The sequence below is a fragment of the Cnephaeus nilssonii genome (genome assembly GCF_951640355.1).
Source record: "Cnephaeus nilssonii genome assembly, chromosome: 23".
Classification (NCBI taxonomy): Eukaryota; Metazoa; Chordata; class Mammalia; order Chiroptera; family Vespertilionidae; genus Cnephaeus; species Cnephaeus nilssonii.
This window is the reverse complement of record NC_137094.1, coordinates 14,622,933-14,642,954: the sequence shown is the minus strand read 5'-3', so window position 1 is coordinate 14,642,954 and position 20,022 is coordinate 14,622,933. Positions and strand designations below refer to the sequence as shown.

At 40.7% G+C, this 20,022-nt stretch overlaps 1 protein-coding gene across 1 annotated transcript in view; it reads left to right on the top strand.

The window, feature by feature from the left end:
* RYR2 (ryanodine receptor 2) overlaps positions 1–20,022 on the top strand; it is a gene marked incomplete at its 5' end in the record, with an annotated part of 198,852 nt that overhangs the window by 18,212 nt on the left and 160,618 nt on the right. Inside the window, one exon of the mRNA XM_079763764.1 lies at positions 11,598–11,706. Coding sequence (XP_079619890.1) covers positions 11,598–11,706 — 109 coding nt within the window. The remainder of the gene's footprint in view (positions 1–11,597; positions 11,707–20,022) is intronic.

Sequence of the window (20,022 nt, the reverse complement as noted above, 5' to 3'; positions counted from 1 at the left end):
CGACACATGGTCATTAATGAGTTAATGAATGTGTTTTGTGTGTGAATGAGTGAGAATAAATGAGTAGAATAATATAGAAAAACAGTGTGATGTGGAAGGAAGCATTTCCTAAAGAGGATGAGGGCAAAGGACCTGGAGAAGCGTTTGTCCATGACTGGGAATTCCCAGGTGTCCTGTTGGGGGCAGGGCCCGCTTTCACATGTCTGGGAACCAGCAGGTACATTTGAAAGAGAGAAGAGCTACTGAAAGCTTTAGAACAGTGGATGGCATTGTTTCGTGTTTTATTACTAGCAAAGACAAACAAAACTGGACACTGGCTAAAGTGGTCAGGACAGATTTTAACCCATAATCTACTCTTGCAACAGGGCAGAGAGTCCCGATGGACCGGATCTCTATCTGATTTGTACACAGGTGACTGGAGGTTCTAAAGGGAGAGTGAGGGCAGAGGGAGAAGGTGACCGGGGGACCCCGTAGAGTCAGGGAGGTGAAGAATTTCCGAGGGTTGGTCCCTGTAAAGGTGACTAGGCCAGCTGTGTTGGCCAACTGGCAGTTACCGAGGCAGGCTTTCTCCTCCTAGGAGACTGGGGGACAGAGGACCCACCCTCCGGAGGACATTTCAGAGGATGGATTTCAGGTTCTTGAGAAAGACACCCGAGTTGTCACAAGTACAGGTGCATCTCAAAGGGACAGAAAAGGGTTCACAATTGTAAGGCCTCTTTAGAAAATGGTTTCAGAAAGGGTAATCAGAGGCCTGTCATCAGGTGTTGGCTAAACAAACGCTCAATTCTCTTGGCAGCCTCGAACTTTCTCAGACCGGCACTTGCAGGGGTCTGGGTCTGGGGTCATCCTAGGGATGTGACCTTGGGCTGCTAGAAACTCTGTTAGTGTTTGTTCAAGTCTTTTTAAAATATGAAACGCTTCTTTTCATGTCATCCTTGCGCAGGGGCCATGCTAATCTTCTCTGTGTCGTTCCAATTTTAGTGTATGTGCTGCTGAAGCGAGCACTGTTCAAGTGTTTTAATGCGAGGGGGTGAGGATGGACAAAATCATTTGTGTTCAGTTTGTAAGAAGTGGAGAAGAGGGCTCAGAGGCAGCTGGCTGGAGTTTGGTCAAGAAGTGAAATCGTTGTCCTTGCTTACTAATTTATACATTTACCCATGAGTACACTTCCCTGGGGATATGGACAGTCCAGCCCATTGACTTTACTGCAAGACTAATGCCTTTGAATCTGCTCTGTTTTCTCTCTTTCTGGAACATTCTTGCACAATCTTCATCTGAAGGAAGCCTATTGATGCTTTCGGCAGCTGTCCAGTGAGCCTCCTTCGTGAAGCCTCCTGCATTTCTATGCATCCCCCTTCTCCCTGCAAAAGTAACTGCCTTTCTCTAGCTTTTGCTCCCTCCCTCCCTCCCTCCCTCCCTCCCTCCCTCCCTCCCTCCCTCCCTCCCTCCCTCCCTCCCTCCCTCCCTCCCTTTCTCTTTCCCTCTCTGTCTTTCTGTTAAGCACAATTCCTACACTGCGTTTCTTGTTGCAGAATCCCATGTCCCTTTTCGTTTGCTTTAAAAAACAATTATTTCCCCCCTCACCCAAGGAGTGAAGATATTTTTTCCATTGATTTTAGAGCGAGTGGGAGGGAAGGAGGGGACACATGGATTGGTTGCCCCCCACCCCCACACCCCAACCTGGTCCCGACCTGGGGCAGGGATAGGACCTGCAACCTCGGCATGTGCTCATGTGCCCTGACCAGGAATCGAACCAGCGATCTCTCCACGCATGGGTGATGCCCAACCAACTGAGCCGCACCAGCCAGGGCACGTTGACTTTCTGAAATTATGATGAAATAATCATGGAAACACCTGCAGACAGAGGCAGCATCTTGTTCATCTTGTATGTCAGGTACATGATACATTTTTGAAGGAAGTAGATGATCAATAAATGTTGGTTGATTTTAACCGAATTTTCCTTCTTTGGACCAATGACTTAATTAATATTGATGTATCTAGTTTGACAGTTAACTAATTCATTTGGCCTTTTAAAAATTCTGTACTTTCTAAAGACTGCACAGTCTTTCTGTTTCAAGAAATTAATGTTACCAGAAGAAGTATTTATACTTGTGACTCTAGTAATGCTTAATCCTATATAGATGGATAGCAGACTTGGTACACTGCATTTTTCAGTAATAATTAATTTACTACTTTATGTAAAGGATACATTTTTGTTAGTACACTCATGCATAATTTAAAAGATTCACATGCTTTACTGAAAAATAATTAAAAACTATAAATAATTGTTGACAAAGTTGATGCAAAATAAAATGCTAAGGTTTTTCTCTCCCAGCACAACTCTCTTGGCATTGAAATATTGATTTACAGTACTTAATAAAGAACTTTACACTACTATTTATTTTGTTTAAATTAAATTATTGACCAGACAGCATTACTTATAAAATGCTTAACAGGCATTTTCCCACTAAAATATCCTCTTTCTTGAAAAATGTCAACTCAGGCTCGCACTGGAGAGAAAAGGAACATAAACATCCAGAGGCCAATGCGATGTTTACTTCATGAAGTCCAGTGGTGGGCCCTTCAGTGCAGGGGGAGAGTCCCTCAGAGGCGGGCAGCGCCACTCTGAGGTGGGCAGCAGGGCAGTTTCTGAGCGGAGGTGGCCCCGAGGTGGGGCCTGAAGTAAGAGTGGAGGTTGGACTGTGAGGAGTGTTCCGTGCACGCAAAGTGAGAAGGGAGTGAGTGCTCTGCTTTGCAGCGTCACCACAGTGCTGGAGAACATAGACCCCCAGGGCCAAATCTAAGTGCCGTATTCCTGGTTCTCAGATAATCCAATGAGTCCCACCACCATAGCCACGTTTTGTGTGAATTTTCTGTGACGGGTAAGAGATTTGGGTTTAGGGGAAATGTTTAAAAATTTATTTTATTTTATATTATATTATATTATATTTATTTTATTTTATTTTATTTATTTTATTTATTTTATTTTATTTTACACACACACACACACACACACACACACACACACACACACACACACTGATTTCAGAGAGGGAGGAAGAGGAGAGGAGAGGAGATAGAAAAATCAATGATGAGAGAGAATCACTGATTGGCTGCCTCCTGCACACCCCACACTGGGGATCGAGCCCACAGCCTGGGCATGAGCCCTGACCAGGAATTAAACCCTGACCTCCTGATTCATAGGTCGGTGCTCAACCACTGAACCACACCAGCTGGGCAGGGAAGTCTTGACTTAGTAGGGAATGAATAGTGTGTGTGTGTGTGTGTGTGTGTGTGTGTGTGTGTGTGTGTCTGTCTCTCCCCCCGGGGGTGGTGGTGGAGGGGCCGATGACTGCTGTCTAATTCTATTTTAGCACCTGTCACGGCCCTCGTTCACACTAGAATTCTTTCTGAGTACAACATAATCCTTTATAAGCATTAGGTACAAGCTGACTACATGGAGGAGTCAGACTTTAAAAGGATGCCGTTGCCCAGCCTTGGCAGCCTCTGTTCCTTACCTTGGAAGGCAGCGTGATGTTGAGAAGCATCCCTGACCAAGGGCAGGGGCCTGGACTTGCCGCCAAGCTTGCCCTGTTTTGGGCAAGTTCCTTCGTCTCCTGACTTTCTTAGTTCTGAAGTGTCCTCCGCCTTTAGAATTGTTTGAGCATTGTATGAAGTATGTGAAGTCCACTGAAAATACATGAAGCTGCACGGATGTAGCTGCCGTTAGGAAAGGGAATGACCCCACTCTGGTTAGTCTGTGTGAGCTCAGGACACACAGATGCCTATATGCTCTGTCACTTGCACTTTTGGTTTCAAGGCTGCTATGAATAGATGTGTTTGAGCACCCCAAGCTCGGCTGCTTCCTCATGCCACCTTTCACTTCTAGGTGTGAGGGAATTGGGTCAAGTGTTCAAAATAAAAGTGAGGAAGGTTTTCTCTTGGTATTTATTTAGATACATATTATTCTTATGTAGAGATATACCCATTAAAGAGCCATACACTTTATGAAAATCTGATTGGTCAACAAAGCAAAAAGGAAAACCCAATTTTATTATTTGGTTTGTTGCATACTAAAGCATAAAATTGAGCCCTGGTCTGTGAGCTCAGTGGTTAGAGCATCAGCCTGTGAAGCAAAGGTTCGCTGGTTTGATTCCTGGTCAAGGACATGTACCTGGTTTGCAGGTTTGATCCCGGCCCCAGTTTGTGCAGGAGCCAATTGATATGTCTTTCTCATATCGATGTTTCCCTCTCTCTCTCCCCCTCTCTCCCTTCCACTCTGTAAAAATCAATATCTTCTGGTGAGGATTAACAAAAACAAACTAAAAAACACACACAAAAAAAAACAAGCAAAAATATAAATCCCCCCAAACATAAAATTGAAGGCCTAGAAATATCCAGAATATACAGAGTATTCTATCGACCAATATGAGAATGACAAATAACCAGACCGAAGAAATGATGGGTACAGATGAATAGACATTTCACAGAAGAGGAAGTACAAATGGACCATTATAATAGGAAAACATTATCAGCCCCATTATTAATTGGGGAAATAAAAATTAAAGGCACAGTGAATTATTTCACAGATTAACAGTACTATTTATTGGTGAGAATGTGGAGCAATAGGAATTTTTGCCCAATTCTGATAGAAAAGTATGCTGGAAAATGGTAATAATTTAGTAAACTTGAAGATGTGCATACACTATAATATAGAGTTTTCACTCTGGTGCATATCCTAATGCATTTTTTGCACAAGGAAACATAATATTTGTTGCCATATTATTGATAAGAAAAAATTGAAACAATATCAGACTAAGTACATTGAACTATAGTTTATGGTTATCCAGTGGATTGGTTACTCTATAGCAGTAAAAATGAATGAAATACAAGTATTCAAATCAACATGGATCAATCTGAAAATGTAATATTGCACCACCAAAAAGAAATTTCAGACTCTATAATTGTATAATGGGCAAAACCCAGCAAATTTAAGTAATACTGTGGATTTACATAAATTTATGACAAACGTGTAAAGAAAAGCAAAGACTGTTGTTGGGTGGAGGAACACAGGGACTTTCTGAATTACTCAAAATGTTGTAACTTTTTACCTGCTTGACGGATTCATGGGTGTTTGTTTTATTCAAAACATGCATTTCTTTGCATACACACTTCAGAATATATGATGCTTTTTCAATAAAACTGAGGGCCCAGGAGATGTTGGTTTGGGTTCATTCTGAAAACTTTGGCATAATCTAGAGAAAATGTTATCAATAAATGGAAAAATGTCGCTTACCTACTGTTTTATTGATGCTGCACTAATAAGCAGGACTGTGAATGTAGATGAGGAAACTAATACCTCACAATGAAACGGAGAAGAGAAACTTAAGGTATTTATTAAATGGCATTTTAGTAATTATCTCAACATCTGTTTACCATGCTAAAATCAGCCCAATTAAGTCTGGAGTCCTGTCCCAAAATTTAAATATATGGAGTGTGAGCTAAAGGAGATTCCATTTTCTAATGTAATGTTACATTGTATAGACTATCAAAGTATGTCCACTCTATATAACTCTTGTTTGAGATATACCTGTTTAAATTTTATTGGTGATATTAAAGTAGTGGTTGCATTAAATAAATTCCCATAAAAGATTAAAGAAAAAAAACAGGAAAGGTAATTCATGTGTCTGTTAAACACACATGACATGATTTTATGTTTTTTAATCCTTTAGATTAGTCAAATAAGTTAACAATGATAGTAATCTAGCATTATTTTAAAATGTTTGAGTATGAAGAGGCTATGAATTATTCCATTATTTAATCCTTTTATAACAGCAAGTTTATGTGCATCCAAACATTGGAAGACATTTAAATAGTTTAATTTTGAAGTAATGAAAATGGAGAATAATTATTCAACATTGTTTTCCTGGTTACACTTTATATGATTGACATTTAAAATCATTATTCAGCCTTTTGTGCGATAAACATCCTTCCCCCAATGCTTTAACTTTTCTGAGTGTGTTTTTGTTTTCAATATTTAAATTGTTTTTGTTGCATTAAAAACGGCAGAAACAGATCTTAACAGCATGTGGCCAGAGCAAGCAGGGTGTCACGGTGTATGCTGTTTGAAAAACGAACTTGAAGCTATGTTAGAAATGATTTTATCCCTCTGCGTGGTTCTTCTTGAGGTAATTGGGGCATTGAAGTTACATAACTTAAAAGTTTGTCCTTAAATGGTAAAGTCAAGACTAAAATTTGGGCCAAGTTCTAGAGCATCATTTCTTCTCTACCATTCTGCCTTAATGAGGTAACTCATTACAATACAAACACGCTGTTTAATCAGTGGAGAGATCATTTTAACCCCTACGAAATGCATGTTTATACCTCAGTACTCTAATAACTCATATCTAAGGAAACAGCAATACTCAGTGAGTCATATTCAGTTTATTTTCTATTCCATGTTCCCTACATAAGATAATATTTTGTCTACTTTACTGGACTCTAGGCAATGTTTCCCTTTCTACCTTAACAGCTTTAGAATAACAACATGCACAGCTTTTTACAGGTATCAGAGACTCTGCTGGGTATCACAGGTGCATTCTTTCACTTACTCTTCACATCATTAGGAAGAAGGTGAAGTTCAGAGAGTCTAGGTGACTTTCCCAAGGTCACACAGCAATTGAGAAGCAGAGCCAGGATTCTAACCTAGTTCTTTCTAACTCCAACATGATAAACTGTCCTCAGCATGAAAGAAGCAGCTGAATCAGTAAGGAATTTACAGTTTTTTCCTTCCTTTTTAAAAAGTTTTATTTATTTTTCATTTTATTTCATTTTATTTTTTTCTTCAACTGAAAAGCATCAAGGAATGCTGGTCTAGATTTTCATAGTGTAATGGTGTGAAAGTCACCTGGAACAGAAATAGAACTTCTATAATAGTTCCGAAACTGCTGTCACGAATATGTTCGGTAGGAAGTTAGCCTCTATATGTGTACATACTGGTTCATTTGCTTTTTGAACTTCGTCATTTGTCTTAGTTATTAAGCTTGTTTGCATTTCTTTCCTGTTTTCCATCTTTGGTCACATTTTGTTGAGTTCACGGCTCCTGTAACACTTGATGCTTTCGCCCTGGGGTCTACTCCATTCCCACGGCGTTTACGCAGATACCAGAGCGGTTCCTCCCAGGACTAACTGCGGTTTATATGATGCTTAAGATCATTTAGAACGTGAAGTTTGAATATCATGATTGCAATGTCCCTGAACAATGTTTGGAAGCTTCTTACTGTGACTTCTTTAATAGCGGAACACCCAAAGTTACATGTCTTTGAAAATAAAGTACTGTTATCATCATAAAACTGGCTACATGATATTGGGAAACCGTATTGAGTATGCTGTGAGAAATACAGTGTTGGTTTTAATGAGCATATATCAATTCAGTGTGAGCTGTTGAAGTTGGTTAGTGTTACAGGTATATCACAAACAGAAAAAGTTTGAGCAGTTTAATACGTAAGACGAGAATGGTCTGTGGGACAGAGATGGGGGCTGTATGAGGTCCCCATACAGTCTATTGCTCACTTTTCACTTGTCTTTATGGCCTGTTGCTCGGTCATAAAGGAAATGAAGTTGATCCCTGCAGCAGAGATGATCTAACGAAGATGCATTTCAGCAGGCACCAAGCACTCACCTAGAGCCCTGATTCTTTTAGCACCGACATCGGCTGTGGAAATGGGGCCAAAATAGTACCAGATATATTCACGACAGCAGCTTGGAGAAAAGAGACGGGTGGTTATTTTAAGGGGTGATTTTATTATTAAGTCTCTTCACTAGGATTAAACCTGGCATCGAACATTGAATTATACTATGGTATTTGCGAAATAAAAGGTTTAGAAGTGTTCCCTGGCCAGTGTGCTTGGTTGAAGCAGTATTCCATGGACTGAGGGGTCACAGGTTTGATTCCTGGTTGGCACATACCCAGGTTGCAGGTTCGATCCCTGGTCAGGTATGTGCAGGAGGCAGCTGATTGATGTGTCTCATATCGATGGTTCTCCCTGTCCCTTCTTCTCTCTTCAATAATTTTTTAAAAAAAGATCTAGAAGCCTGTAATTTTATCACCAAAGAGTTTACTCCTGTGAAGATGCAGTGTTTTTGCCAGGTTAGTAACCTCCATGTGAATGGAATGGGTGTGTATGAATCTATTTAATTTCCTGCAATAGAGGAGCTTGATATAATGCAGTTGAATTCTGTGTGGATAATTTTTATTTTTTTTAATGTTCTACCCTATGAAGGTTTCTTTCAGACTACATAAATTAGAATTTTAGACCATCATCAAAATATTACAGGTTTGCTTTATTTTAACATGTTTATCTTCAGAAATCATATCCACATTACTTAAAATCCATTAGTGGCCATCTAACATACCCGTCATAGAAAGCATGCAACATGTAGGGTCCTGTGATTTGGGAGCTCACTCTTTGTAAGGGAGAGTGAAGTTCTTCCAAATTGAAGTTCTAAAAATTAAGTTTCTCAGTAATAAGTTTTGAGAAAAAAAGTTAGGATTAAGGAAAAGATAACTTGCTAATGCTTTCAAATCTGAGCTCGTGTTACAAAGGTTTATAGAATGTTGTACTTTGTTAGGGCTCATTTTGGTTTCCACTTGGGGTTTTTTAGTTGGTCTTTGATTAATGAAACGAGACCCTTTATTTTTAACTGACAAGTTTATTTTGGGGAGGTGAGAACAAAGGCTTAACATAAATGCTATGGTGTGGTGTACTATAAAAATTTCAAGGTCATTTGAAGGAATATGTATCTAAATTAAGAAATACTTTTAGTAGTTTACTTTAAAAGGTAGCACATTACGGTAATGATGCTGTTGCTTAAAAGAACCAGACTGCTCTGGCCGGGTAGCTTGGTTGGTTGGAGTGTCATCCTGTTATGCCAAGGTTGTGGGTTTGATCCCTGGTTGGGGCTCATAGGGGAAGCAACCAATGAGTGCACAAATAAGTGGGACGACCAATCAGTGTTTCTCTCAAATCAATCAAGAAAAAAAAGGGGGGGAGGTAAGAGATCAACTGAAGGACTTGTATGCATGCATGTAAGCATAACCAATGGATGCAAGACACTGGTGTGGGGGGAGGGAAGGGTATGTGCCGTGGAGGGGGGCAGTTAGGGGAGGCTGTAATACTTTAAACAATAAAATAAAATTTTAAAAAAGAAAAAAATGGACCATTTTTCTTCAGAGCAAAACAAACATACTATGATTCTCTGATTTGTATTGTTTCAAGTTTTCCTGAAAGGAGTAAAAGGTATTGTTTTACTGCCTCAGCTTTTCTCTTACATTTATGTGTGTTCTGGACGCTATGGGAGCGAAAGACAGTGACAAAGATGGGCCAGAAGACAATGGGTTTCGAGACAAACTGTTCCTTTGAGAGACAGAGTGCCATTGTGCATCCTGTGTCCCTTTATTCCCGCTCACACCCACGAGCTGGAAAAATACACGTAACGTATGTCATTCTGTGGCACAATGCAGTTAGCTTGGCAGAAGTAATTTATTTCACATCCCTGTGGTTTTCAGGCATCTTTAAAATAAATATATTATAGAGATCAGACTTGAACAGTTTGATCAAAGTGTGGCACAAAACAATATAAATACACGCAGTATGTAAACTTTTAAATATTCCCAGAACGTGCCTTTTCTAGAAAATACTAGAACATTTTGGATGTTCTGAACAGGTGGATAATGGTTGATTTGTGGTCACAAACACCATTTCTCCAAAATAGAATCCACTTAAGAATCACTTTTGAGAAGTGATAGTACTTCATAAATGCCACAGATGGAGAGAAATGACAACATGCAAAACTAGCTAATGAGAACGGCTCACTTACGTTGAGTTCTTCGTTACGGTCTGGACTCTAATTGCTCTTTACTTATATTATCTCCCTTATTTTCACAACAGCCTATGAAAATGGTACAGTCATTATCACATTTTCAGGGATGGAAGCCAAAGGTTAGAAATGACAATAGCCAGTGAGCAGTGAGGCAGGCTTCTTGCTTTGATGATGGGACAGGAGCTCAGCAGCCCATGATGGGAGGGTAGAGGAATCCAGAGAAGGACAGTTCATTCAAAACAGAACAAAACACGGGCTCCAGGAAGCTGTGGGGGGTATGAGGAAGCTGAGTGCCCCGATTATATGCTGCTTTCATCCATAAAATAATGTTGATTTTAGTATTGGCACCCTCTTACTTAATCTTTCCTTGAAACGATGAAGCATCATTCTCTGCTGAGAAAAATCACTCGAATGGCAGTTTCAGTCAACTACATTAATAAACCCTATAAATTGTCATTTTGATGCATTGCATCAGGTTATCACATTTATCTTCCTAATTCTCTTTTTATGAAGACACAGTCTTGCTAGAATTTGTGTTTAATGGATTTATAATGTCCTTCTACTATGAAAATTCTATTTTTCCATACTCGGTTGGTTGCTCACTGGACTCTGCTTCTCTAAAGCAAAAGCAGATACACATAATAATGTATTTGATCCCTATGGAGATAGTTTTCTCTAACTATCTCATCCTGCCTGTTTCCTTCACCATAAAGTAAGTTGGTAGTTACCTTTTGGGATTTTCAGCATATATGGGGTATTGATTAGAGTGGAAGTTTAAGGGAAGGAAAGAGAAGGGAAAAAATGAATGAGAAAATAAAGCACCACACAGAACAGAAGGCAAATGACAATATTCCAAGTTAGAGGCCAAATATAATATCCAACTTGAATAAAACAAGCTAATCATTATCTTTGTGGATAAGAAAAAAACCAATGTAAATGAGTATTTTATATCAATTTGATTTTATATTTGCTTAACTTCATTATTAATATGAAGTCCTTCTAATTTTTTATCAGCTGACTGCTTTGTAGGTGAGAAATGAAAGCTTGAGAGTTAGAGAACTGTGGCTTCTTAACCCTGGCTTGAAAAATGCAGTAATTGTGACTTTGGAAAAGTAACCTAACTTCTGTTTTCGGTCCACACAATGATGGTAATCCTTACCACAGACGACCTCAGGAGTTATTGGTAAAGCTCTGAGTGCAGCGCCTGTCAGATTGGTACTAAAATTGTAGCTATTGCTACATATAAATAAAAAATGGATTAAGTATAGACGATGTATATGGAATGATTTGGGAGCACATATTAAAGAGTTGATAAGTACTCTTTTTATATGAAAAAACTTGAAGTATCATAAGGTAAATTGAGTCTGGATGCTTGATGATGATGGTAATGAAGATGGTGGTGGTGGTGATGATGGTAATAATTGTGATGATGATGTAGAGATCATGATGGTGGTGATGGTGGTGGTGGTGATGGTGAAGATGGTGGTAGTGATGATGGTAATGATGGTTGTGTTGGTGTTAGTGGTGATGGTGGTGGTGATGATGGTGGTAGTGGTGATGGTAGTGATGATGATGGTGGTAATGGTGGTGGTGGTGGTGGTGGTGATGGTGGTGGTAGTGGTGATGGTGGTGATAATGGGGTGTTGGTGAAGGGGGTGATGGTGATAATGGTTAAGATGGTGATGATGATGGCTGCTTTCCCTCTTTCCACACAGAATGTCCCCCCAGACCTCTCCATCTGCACCTTTGTGCTGGAACAGTCCCTCTCTGTCCGGGCCCTACAGGAGATGCTGGCGAACACGATGGAGAAGTCAGAAGGGGCAAGTATTTAATTTATGTATTTATATATGCAGTATTTTTTATATATGCAGTATTTTAAAGAACCTGGCCACTATATGAATGATTTATTTCACAGATATTGGAGATTTTGTTTTTTGCTGAAATAAGTCAATGCCTTTTACTTATGATTTCCTTAAGGTTGACTTTCATCTTGATCTAGCAGATCTGTGATGTCTTTAAGAACTTAAAAAAAAATCAAACTTCAAGATGATCCATATCTTTTAACCTCATTCTTATATCTTTGGTTTAAAACAGTATCTTTCTTTGAGCATTTGTGTGTTTCTTCTATCTTCAGAGCTGTTATTATGATTTTAATTTGTCATTAATCTTCTTAAAATATTATTCTTTATTGTTGAAAGTATTACATATGTTCCCCTTCCCCCCCCCCCATTGACCCCCTTGTCATTAATCTTTATTTCATTTTCAAAAATCTCTATCAATGTACTTTGCTCTAAGCTTCTTTATGGCCAGTAAATTTTCATGGCTCTCATATATTTTAAGCAATGAAATTATGGTGATGCAGCTTTAGTTGACCGTAGTTTGCAAACAGTTAGTCATTTTCTTTTGCAAATTGAAATGCTTATTCTGTCTCCTGGAGCAGAAATGTTCTTTTAAAGCTTATTTGGCCATTTAAGTTATTTTCCATGCTGTGGGTTACTATAACTAATGTCTGGGTTACTACCCATTCTTACAGGTTTAGAATTAAGCAGGAGGCTGAATGGTCAAACTTTTGGGTTTTGTTTTTGTGTGTGCTATAATTACTGCAGGGTGTGGTTTAATAAACTACACTATTTCCAGGCATGGAACTGAACATTTTTTTGGCTATTATTTGTCTATGTGTTGCCTTTGTTGTTAATCATTGTTCAGGTTTTGATAAGTGAAGAGATTTAAAAATGATAGTACACTGTTCAGAAAATGAGCGATCAATTATGATGTAAGATATTTCCACTAGCCTACTTTAAAAATTTTTAGTATCATACAGTTTAAGATTTTAATTGATTTGTGCATTAATTGTAAATTAATTTAAAATTTTATAGTATACTACTAAGTATGGAAGAGATGTTTATTTTTATGATTTTTTTAGTGATATTTATTTTATGTTAGATTAAAAGCTTATTTTATTAAATGTATAGTTAAATTTTCCAAGTTTAGTTTTGGTTACAACAAAATCTGAAATTACTATATTAAATTATATACAGTTTAAAAATGTTTCCTATTCTTTAATGCAAAGCTTTTGGAGTAGGCTTAAATTGTAGAGTAGTAAAAATATTTTTCAATTTGACTAGTTTGTTTTTACCTGGAGTAACCCCTCCTGATTTTTAAACATTATTCATGCATCTCCGCTTTGAAATTGAAGTCTGCCTTTACAAAGAAAAAAATTAAGTTTTCTTTTGCATGAGCATCTAGGAAAGTACATTGTCATTTCACTTGTCTTTATAGATACTTACAACTATATATTTCTAAGCAGCTGTTTCTCAATTTGAATTTTTGAAAAGATGTATTATACCCCCAGAGTCCTGGAGTTGAACTAGGCAAGCTCTAAATTTTCTGTGTATATGTGAAGTGTTGGAAATACTACTTTGAAATTTATGCTTTAAAAATATTTATTAGTAAGACTTTCTGGACTGCACTCCCCAAAATAATTTTATTTAGCTGAGTCTTATTTTGAGTTGCAATCCATCTAGAAAGTTTCTGTCAGAGAGAAGGTGGTAATTTATGTGATGGGTGGAACACCATTTTATAAAGCCCAACATAGCTACCATGAGACACTAATTAGAACATACTAGTGAAAATGGAGAGGAACCTGCTACAGGAAGGAAGGTACTGCATGGAGCTGACTCTCACTTTAAGACCACTAACTGTTAGGGAGAAACCACCATCAGATAACTCAAAGGGATACTATATTTTTGGCAAAGAAAGGTTCTCTCTTAGATGCAGAGTTTTGATTATACCCAGAAATGGTATTCAGAATATTTCACAATTAGTTTGGCACAAGCATCAATTAATGAGAGTGGACCCCAGTCAGCCACGATGTTGGAGGCAAGGTCCTTGAGAGGTTCTAGGGTGGTCTCATTTGGAAAGGCCTGGGGTAGTCAGGGGGAGAGACACTGTTGACTTGGAGCCAAGACTGTTTCCCTGCAACAACCATCTTTTAAAAATATATATTTTTTATGGATTTTTAGAGAGAGGAAGGGAGAAGTAGAGAGAGAGAGATAGAAACATCGATGAGAGAGAAACATTGATTGGCTGCCTCCTGCACATCCCTGCTGGGGTGTGAGCCCGCAACCCTGGGATGTACCAGGAATCCAACCAGTGACCTCTTGGTCATGGGTCAGTGCTTAACCACTGAGCAATACTGGCCGGGCTACAACAGCCATCTTAATTATCAAAGTGCAAATGGCTAAATAGCAGGTCTGATTACAGTTGACCAGCGGATGCTGCTGGCCCTTGTCACAATCCTGTCTCTGGACTCCATAGGTATCCGTGTCCTCAGTCTGAAGCCTCTTAAGTCACTAGCCTCTCCTTGGAATTCCTTACGGGAATCTATAGCATATCCTTCGTCATGCAAGTTGTCATCTCCAGCTTGGTAAATTATGTTTTACTTCATTTGAATACTTAGAGGAGTGAGAGGTAGGCTCAACTCTTCTAGACCTGAAAGCTGGATTATCTGGTAGGCTCCGGAGCCAGCAAGCGGTGGAACGGGGCAGAATCGGTTCTAACGTCTGTGCTTTTTAAGCTCTTTGTTATGAGTGTCCAGTAAAGGGAGCAGAGCAGTGTCATTATTGCCACAGGGGGAGAGGAGGACAAGGTCACAGGCAAGTGGCCCGAGAGGCAAAGGAGAGCAGGAGAGGACAGCCAGAAGCCGCCCGAATTAGTTTCATGGCTGCTGTTACAAGTACCACCAACCTGGTGGCCGAAAACACTGTCAATGTATTTAGCTCACAGTTCTTGAGCTCAGAAATCTAAGCCCGCCTCCCTGGGCAGGACTGCGTTCCTCACGGGCCCTCGGGAGACCTGGCTCCTGGCCTTTTCTAGGTGACATGCTTGGCTGGGCCCGGCCCCATCCTGAAAGCCAGCAGCACGCGATCTGTAACATACTCATTGGTTCTGGGAATTGGGACCTGAGCGGCTTTGGGTGCCATTAAATTACACCGTGGAAGTACAGAGTTCCAGAGAGAGGCTATTGACAAAATCAAATAAAAATCAGAGAAGTTGAGTTGATTAAGGACTGAAAAGTGTACATGATTTGACAGGAGCCTGGTTTTCCTGTAAACCAATCAATATTAAGTTCAGTTTATCTTATATATATGGTTCATAGATTCCCATACATTTTGCATTTGAAAGAGTTTATTCCCTGAAGAGTTTTTAGTATTTATTGGTAGTTCCAAATGTAGATCTTAATATTTCTATTCTACCCTATTCTTCTGGTGTTTGGCACGTGTCCAGCGGCACCACATCTAAAAGACTGACTGTGCCCAGCTGGCATGGCTCAGTGGTTGAGTGTCAACCTATGAACCAGGAGGTCGTGGTTCGATTCCCAGTCGGGGCACATGCCCAGATTGCAAGCTCAGTCCCCAGTAGGGGGTGTGCAGGAGGCAGCCGATGGATGATTTTCTCTCACTGATGTTTCTATCTCTCTCTCCTCTCTGAAATCAATAAAGTAATATATTTAAAGACTGTTCAAGCTCTTGGGCAGACAAGCCATGGATCCAGAAGTAAAAGAGCTAATGATGTAGCCACCTGGCTGAGTTGATATTGATTTTTTCCATTTGTTTTCTCTTCATGACCGTGAATTGGGCAGTGTGGAGGGGAGAAAGCTTGACAAACCTTGCTTGGGGTTTATGTAAATAGACTGTGTCCTGTAGGTTATTAAAAATAGGTCTCAGGTGGCAGGGAGAACGACTCACTGGAGGAGTGAGGTTTACTTAACCACTTGGTGTTATTCATCCAGTTTCAAATATGTCACTGCTCTGCACACCAGTCTCCATTAACATACAGAATTAAACGTTTGGGATGTAAAACTGTGATTACACTTTTCAATACTGTTGGGACAGTGGATGTCTGCCTCTGAAGAGACCAGACCAAAGACCGAAGGGCTACGATTTAGTGAAGAAAAATGATACCACACTCACGGTTTTTACTTGTGCTGCAGCAGAATGCCTGCCTGGGGCATGGCAGACTCCAATCAATCAGTCAATCAATCATAATCACAATCATTCAGTCTTTGATTAATGGTACTGTTAAAAGTAATTAGTACAGCCTGGCAGGTGTGGCTCAGTGTTTGAGCTTCATCCCATACACCAAAAGGTTGTTGCTTGGATTCCGGTCAGGGCATATGCCCAGGTTTTGGGCTCAATCCCCAGTAGGGGGCGTGCAGGAGGCAGCCGATCAGCTCTCATCATTGATGTTTCTATCGCTCTCTCCCTCTCCTTTCCTCTATGAAATCAATAAAAACATTTTTAAAAAATCCAAAAAAAAACCCAAAACAAAAATGGCTCTTCTTCATAACGGGAAAAAAAAGAGAGAGAGAGAGAAAGGTAATTAGTGCCTACCATGCATACAGTATAAAAATATACTTAAATTCCAGTTTAAATCCCAGAACCATTTCAGTGTTTTGCTCTCATAACAGTAATATAGGAGAGTATAAATGGAAAATACCTTCCTCATAACCTCCTTTCCCTGACGATAACCACAGCTAAAGAGTGTTTGTGTTCATCGAGCATTATACACAAATATAGTTTTACACCATGGCATCATGTTATAGACTGTTGTGCCAGCTTTCACAACGTACTCATTTTTGGCTTAAAAAAATAAGGACACGAAGTCCAGAGGACAGGAGTCCGGTGTAATGGGTGAGACTCTGCTCCGACTTTCTTTGGTCCTCCCCTCTGTCCTCCCTGCTGTTGGCTTGGTTCTTAGTCTCGCTTCCCTCGTGGTTACAACGTGGCTGCTGCAGTTCCAGGGATGACACCCCAATTGAAAATGATCTGGAGGCACAAAAAGAGCTGGCTGGCTTATTTTTGTTTTTGGGAGTAAGGGACTTTCCCCAGAATTCCCCTGGTAGACGTCTCCTCCTGCCCACGGTCACTTACTCATGCCTGCATTGCTTACTGGCCTGGGAAAATGGGCCACCACACTGTCACAGAGCTTGGGGAGGGAGAGGACAGGGCACCTCCACAAAACCAGGTTCTCTTTTTGGAAGAAGAAAGATGGTTATGTGTGTAAATGAATGTTGGATAATTTCTAATGTCTTTTGCTGTAATACCAAGCAGACACTGAAGTGACATCCTTATGCCTTAATGAAATATTTATTCAAATTTGAGATCCTCCAGGTTCTTGTGCCAAACTAGGTCCAGGAAGTGACATCCTTATCTAGGAGGAGCCAGCAGAGTCTGTGCTCAGTGTCTCCATGGCTGGGACATGGAAAACCTGGGTCCCTACTTCACCCAACTGATTGATGCAGCTTTCATCCCAAAGAGGGGTGTTGAGCTGCTGTCGTGAATTCTGGGCCGGAGACACAGAGGTACAGAAGAATGCATTCTTGCTCTTGAGGAACTTAGCAATTTAATAATGAACAGAAAAGGTAAATAAATCACTGCAATGGGAGTGAAACATGCTTTGATGGTAGTTCAATGAGAGTACAGAGGAGGGCGCTCTAAATAATTGCTCTTCCAACGCCTAGTTACTTACTTCCCCTCCACAAAGGCATACATCCCATCCCAATGCCTGATGTCCTCAACAGTTCAAAACCGTGAGAAGCTAAGGGATTAGTCCATTTATGCTGTGGATAATATGATGTCACTAGCTATTTATATTGAAACTGCAATTCCCAACTATCCATTGTGACGACTTTCTATTTTGGGAGCTGGGTTCTGTTCACCCCACTGTGCAGGAGATCCGGATAAGCTGGGTGCTGTTTTGGGAATGACGCTAAATGCTAATAACTTAGTACACTTACTAACCCGACAGGGTCGCTAGCATCTTGTCCAGACCTCCGTACGTAACCATCTACCTGTCCTTCATCTGTGAAACTGGGGCTGAGATTTAAAAGGTGAATGCGATTATGGCCTCCTACAGGGCTTATAGCTAAAATACTGCCTGAGCAGCACTATTTATCTACCACTTAGAAGGTGGACATTTGTCTGTGGTTGAAATCTCCACCTTCTATTTTACTGCCTTCCTGTCTCTAGAAAGATGACTTCCTGCTCTGAAGCTACTGATCTGATGTATTTCTGTGTGTTGGAGTGTTGTGTTTTCCAGAGAATCAGCATCAAATTCAATAAGGAAGCCAATTTAATCAACATGTAATTTGATCACCTGGTGCAGTTACACCTGTTTTAGATTATGAATCTTGAAATGGATAGATTATTTTATTTGAGTCGTATCATTCAATTTAGACATCTTGCTCATATTTTTTGTGTGTTTAAAATGAAGCAATATTTTTAAGTATAAATAGTTGATAGCAAATGAATCAGATGGTAAATTTATGAGAGAAACTATTCCTGAATGTACCAGTGATATAAAGATACTCATTTATCGAGACAGCCACCTTTAATTTTGATCCTCTTAAAGTTCAAACTTTATTTTCTTAAAACATTCTAGTCCAGTGGTCGGCAAACTCATTAGTCCACAGAGCCAAATATCAACAGTACAACGATTGAAATTTCTTTGGAGAGCCCAATTTTTTAAACTTAAACTTCTTCTAACGCCACTTCTTCAAAATAGACTCGCTCAGGCTGTGGTATTTTGTGGAAGAGCCACACTCAAGGGGCCAAAGAGCCACATGTGGCTCATGAGCCGCAGTTTGCCGACCACGGTTCTAGTCTGATCTGAGAGCGTACTTCCGCCTCTCAGCCATCTCTCTATCAAGTGGTGCTTCCCCAACCAGCACTGTTTCCTACCATGCACCTATACCCTCCGACAGGTGTTTATTTTTATTCTTTACCAGACCGCCCGTCCCCTTAGTGTGTCCACCCACGAGGGCAGGGCTAGGAGTGTGCTCTTACACCCAGGACGGTGCCTGCCATGACACGAAGCAGATTTCCAATAGTATGTGCTGGCTTGAGGGATAAAGAGACGGAATTTATAAACCAAAATGAAAGGTCTGAAAAGTTCTAAGAAGTCTTTTCTGCTAGTGGAGCTCTGCCTCCCCACTGGGGGAGGGAAGGGACATTTTGGGAAGGAAATGAGGACATGAACTTCTGGAATTAGGCAGCCACACGTTCGAGTTAACAGTGCAGGTTAACACCTGGAGCCCCAGCCTACTTCCTGTTAAGTCGTCCTTCACCGCCCAGGGCCCCAGCCTGGGGAGAAATGAAACCCATCTCCAGGCACGGGCCTTTGTGAGTCAGATGCAAGTTAGAGCCTTTTCCTAGAAAAAGTGCACTCCTGTGCGCACAGATCCCGCTTTGAGGACCTGAAGCGGTGCAGCAGCCGCACTCTCAGAAGCTGGACTTCTTTGTAGCTGATCTCAGAGCTGTGGAGGAAGGCAGAGACCTGAGGGTGACCGAGGATCTGCGAGGCCACGTGGGTGTGCTGACAGGTGGCATGAGGCTGGCACTGGCCGGGTGGCCAGTTGTGCTCACGTGGTTCTGAGAGAATGCGAGGCCATTAGCGCTAAGGCCACACGGAGCTGAGTTCTTTGCTGGGATAGGAAGCCTTAGACCTAGGCTTGGACTGTGGCAGAGAGCAGAGAGCAGAACACCAAGGGCACGTTGCACGGGTTTCCTGTTGTCTCTTCTGATCGCCTCTTCCCCTTGAAGACAAGAGGGAAAAGTGTCCCGATGAGATTAGGCAGTGCAGAGAGAGAGAGAGAGAGAGAGAGAGAGAGAGAGAGAGAGAGAGAGAAATGACAGGTAACAGCAGGGACGCAGAGGAAGCAGCAGTGAACCACAGCACTGAACACTTCATCGCTGGAGTTCGCTGCCTTTGTTCAGTCCGCAGACCCAGCAGCCACTCCGAGTGACTGTGTCACACTGTGTGGAGTGAACGCAGAGAGCGCCCAGCAGCCAGGAGTCTCTTCCAGGTCAGACAGAATGGAGTCGGTGCTTTGTGAATCAGATACTTCAATAAGTGTGTTTTATTTTTTGGTGGGAGTGAAGAAATAAAAGCAAGATTCCAGGGCCAAAGATAAAAACTGGGATTGTTTACACACCCATGGCCTGGAGACTTTGTTTTGTTTTTCTGCCAATCATTTACAGAACAGAAATATTAGTGTGTATAACTGTAGTATGAGTAGGGAAATGAATTACATCATACTAGAGGGCCTGGTGCATGAAATTTGTGCACTGGGTGGGGGTC